Source organism: Gavialis gangeticus, unplaced genomic scaffold, assembly GCF_001723915.1.
Source record: "Gavialis gangeticus isolate Ggan-Ray unplaced genomic scaffold, GavGan_comp1, whole genome shotgun sequence".
Classification (NCBI taxonomy): domain Eukaryota; kingdom Metazoa; phylum Chordata; order Crocodylia; family Gavialidae; genus Gavialis; species Gavialis gangeticus.
The window spans coordinates 19,479,087-19,483,280 of record NW_017728997.1 but is presented as its reverse complement, the minus strand read 5'-3'; the positions used below and the strand labels follow the sequence as shown (position 1 = coordinate 19,483,280).

At 52.9% G+C, this 4,194-nt stretch overlaps 1 protein-coding gene across 2 annotated transcripts in view; it reads left to right on the top strand.

Moving 5' to 3' along the window:
- Positions 1–4,194, top strand: part of SETD5 (SET domain containing 5) — a 71,814-nt gene that overhangs the window by 4,160 nt on the left and 63,460 nt on the right. The window contains exon 2 of one of the 2 annotated variants that reach the window (XM_019504896.1): positions 3,580–3,754. In XM_019504896.1, coding sequence (XP_019360441.1) covers positions 3,684–3,754 — 71 coding nt within the window. In that variant the 5' untranslated portion in view covers positions 3,580–3,683. Of the gene's footprint in view, positions 1–3,529; positions 3,755–4,194 lie in introns of those variants that run through there. The other variant, XM_019504895.1, reaches the window with a different exon arrangement.

The window sequence follows — 4,194 nt, the reverse complement described above, 5'->3', positions numbered from 1 at the left end:
CCCCCCCCCGGGGGGGGGGGGGGGGAATCTCTGAGTCCTCCCTCCCTCCTGCAGCTCCTGCTCCCTGCCAGCCTGCTGGGGGAGAGGGCAGCCGGGTGGGGCACCACAGCAGTGCGGTGTTGGGTGGCATGATCTGGGGAGCACTGGCACAGAGGTTAGGGCTTTGCATCCCCAGGCCAATATAAAGATGGATTCTCCAGAGGGGAGAGTTTGCTGCTGGGTATTTGAAGAGTGCTGGCAGGAGGAATGCATCATGTGAAGAATGAGTTGGGACCTGTTGCAGCTGCACCAAAATTTCTAATAATTTACTGCAGGTTCTGGGAGTATTGGGTCCATAAGCCACACTACAAATCTCTCATCATGTTGGTTTAAAATAGCAAAGGGGTTATGATCTGCTTTTATAACATGTCTGAGTCTGAGCACTGATTGCAGTCTGTGGACAAGACTAGGCACCAGCAATCCAAGCAGCAGTATTAGGAAAAACTGAACAGCAGGCTTCTGCCTCCAAAAGGGCTGTGAGGCGATCGCATACTCCTGCTGTGGAGAATGTTTCACCTTCTTAGCCCTGGCCTGTGTACAGAGAGCAGCTTCCATGAAGCAGGACATTGATGATGTCAGCAGTCACAGAGTTCATAGATATTAGAGCTGGAAGGGACCTTGCAAGATCATCGGGTCCAACCCCCTGCCCAAGGGGCAGGAACTCAGCTGGGGTCAAGGGATCCATCATTAGCTGCTAGGTAGGAAGCAGACATCACCCCTTCTCAGCTTCTGTGCGATACCTGCATTGTACGATCTGGGTGAAGGACCCATCTTTTATTTGTCCTACAAAGAACCTAGTGCATGTGTCACCTCCTCATGACTACAGACTGCGTCAGGGATGCTGGGTCAGTTGGGTCCCTGGTACTGGAGAGCAAAAGAGAAAGGGGAGAATGACTTGGCACATGGGGAAGGCACATCGCTCCTTTGTTGGGCTATCCAGTAGATGCTGGCATCTGTCCTTAGGTCAGCAAGCTGCTTGTACCAGGTTCCAAACCTTCCTCGGGCATTTTTCTAGGCTCTGGCTTTCTGGTAGTCCCTATAGCCTAGTGTTGAAGAGGAATCGCTCTATGCAACAGGCACCAGAAAGACTGACAGCGCGGGCAGTAAGGTGTGTGCTGGTACTCTACAAGCCACGGCCTTCGTAGCTGACATCATTTTCATTTTTGGTGCTGTATTTCCCCTTTGCTGGATGAGAATATAGCAACAGCAGCATCGCTATGGGTCACGGCTTTTGAGCCTGCCTTTTCTGAGGCACCGGGCAGATCAGTGCAAATCCTGGTAGTTGACTTCACTCTGTCTGCAGTCTTGGCATAAGCTGTTTGGCCTCACTTAGGTGGAAACTGAACTGCAATGGAAGTTCTCCTCTTTGAAAAGGAGGATGTATTTAGCAGCGAAAACAGTGAGATTTTTGGAGAGGAGATGAGATGAGACCAGTTGCCAGTCTCTAAGGTTGAACCCAGCCTAGCCAATGGAACTGGGAACCTCCTTTTCTGTCCTGTCTTAGGGGTAATATCTCCCTTTTGGCTCCTAAGTTTAAAAAAAAAAAAAATCACACCAGTAGCTGAAGAACCAGGCCAGAGGGGCAGTTCCAGTTCTGAAAGGCTCGTTTCCCCAGATGCCCAGCCGGCCTCTGTGATGGGACTGCTTGTTAGCTGGCTGCCTGTTTGCCTTTCTTAGCTGCCTCCCCTTCCCCTCCTTTCTAAGGCTGTTTGGTCCATTTCCCCGTGACGTGGCATGGCATTGCCATGGGCTGCTAAGTGCCGGAGAGAAGCCAGGTCTCTGCTATGCTGTGCCTCTACCCTTTATCCCACTGTAAGGATGCCTGTCGCAGGGTGTCGCTTGGAGCAGAGGTGGATCCATGTGGAAGTGCTGCGGTTGGGCAGAAGGGGAAGGTTTCCCCATACCCAGAGAGAGATGGCCTCAAGCCTAAGATTTAAAGGATCCTGAACGCTGAGTTTCAAGTCCCACATGCTGACACCAGCATTTTCTGTCCTTTCCTTCCCCTCTCAGACTCGGTCAGGGCTGTCTGCTTAAGTGGCAGACTTGCCCGTTATCGTCAGACCGGCTCACCGAGAGGAACCACGCTCTGCCTGCACCTGTCGCTACCGGGTTGCGCTTTGTCCATCGGCCTTTCCACAGCCCAGGAGTGTTTGCTGACTACCTGGCAGGATGGCGCCAGTGAGCAAGTGTGACTGTACCTGGACGGGCAGCTGGTGTGGACCGGCAGTTGCCAAGCCCTAAAGAATTCCCTGGGGCTTCAGTCCCCACGTACTCTGAGGAACTGGTTATCTTTCATTTGAAAGAATTTAAGGCTTTCCTTCCCGAGATGGGGATCTGCTGTTGCGAGCAGATTGCCCCAGCCCTCCCAGTACTTTCCTTTGATTCCACGCCACGGTCTGTGCTTGCATTCAGTGAAATGCAGCAGCGCCGTACACTTCCTTAGGCTTGCATCAATTAAAGCTAGACCAGGAGCTGGAACTTCTCTCTGGTTCCCCATAGTCCTTTGCTGTTTGGGTTTTGTGTCCTTCCAGTGCCCTTGCCGGCTTCATGCATGGCTCTGTTAGAGGTGCAGGTGCTACCTACAACTTCCTCGAGTGATAACTTTCACGTCCTCGGGTGTGTTTGCCCACGCAGGCATTGACCCTTCCCTCCCTGTTGTGCAGTATTGTCCTTTTGGAAGTGTAGCGTTTTCACCCATTTTACTTGAATTTGCTGCAAAAACCTGGGTCCTGGCGCAGTGACTCTAGGGCCTAGGCCTGGGTTTTCCTGTCCATGGTCTGTCTGGCGGTGCGGTTTCTCCACGGCGCTCTGCAGAGTGCGGCCCGCAGCTGCGCTCACTCCCGGAGTGATACGACTGTGACTCACCCTCTTGTTCTGAAAGGAGCCAATGGGGCCGCAGTGTTTCTCGTTCAACGGGCCTATCAGGACATGATGTGATGTCTGACGTGGCTTGGCTGCTGGGAGTTGTAAGATGGGATTCAGGAAGCTTATGGCTCCCTGCATCATTCCTCTCTCTCTCCAGTGAGCCACACAGATTTTGGGGGCTGGCTTCTCATAGAGAGCAGCCTCAGTGGCCTGTTTGCAGATTATTCTTGCATTATGAGTACGTGACCCCAGTGCGCATGCAGCAAATGTAGGTATAATTTGAGCACAAATCAGGCTTCTGGCTGCTTTTTACTGTGCTCCCTTCTCTCTGGGAATGGGATTTGCTGGGGGTGGCGGGGAGGTTCATGAAAGGCTGTGGCAAGAGACAACAGCTGTTACTAATCAGGTGCAAAAAGAAAGAACAGATTGACTGTGTTAATCGGTGCTAAGCCTAGTTTGGGGAAGTAGCATTATTGGCCCGTTGGCAAAGCGGCTCATTTCAGGTTATGACAGGGCTGTACAGGGTACTTGAGCAAGAAGCAGAGGTGACGGTGCATCTTACTGGGTAGAAAGCGGCTTGCTTTCCTTGTGCCAGAGGAAGGTGTGTCAGGGAAGCCACACGTGTACGCCAAACTAACAGAAATGCAACACGCTGTTCCCTCCCCACCCCGGCAGGTTTCCCCATGTCCGTGACGTGTTGGCCGAGGCTCTGCGGCTCCTCTCCGCCCTTGGAGCGGCTGGTCGCTACCCTTTGGACTCCGTGATCCCTGACGGACGTCATGAGCATTGCAATCCCTCTGGGAGTCACCACACCAGATACATCCTACTCAGATATGGCTGCAGGATCTGAGTAAGTGCCGCATCCCCTGCGTATGCGCTAGTATGGGGGCTTCTCAGGCTCCGCATGTTTGGCCAGATCAGAATCAAGGGAACAGATGAGGAAGCAGTCAGAGGAAGTGGGGGGTCGTAAGGTCTCGAGCACTTCTAGCCAGAGTTGTTCCGAAAGCTAGATTATGCCCTCTCCCCTGAGCAGGCGTCAGCAAGAGCATCCTTGTGGGAAAGCCTCAAGTGTCCCCTTCACAGGAACCTGGGTATGGGAGCTGACTTTCTCACCGTGGTGAGATCTCTGCACGGCGTTGGTGGGACTTTGCATCTCTTGACTCTGATTAACAGGTGTCTGCTAAAATTCTTAACCCCCACAGAATTTTTTCCCTCCTCTTTAAAAGTCCCTGTTCCATGGTGGTGTCCGCTCAGTGGCTGTGATGCTCTTTCCCGGGGGGGGGGGGGGGG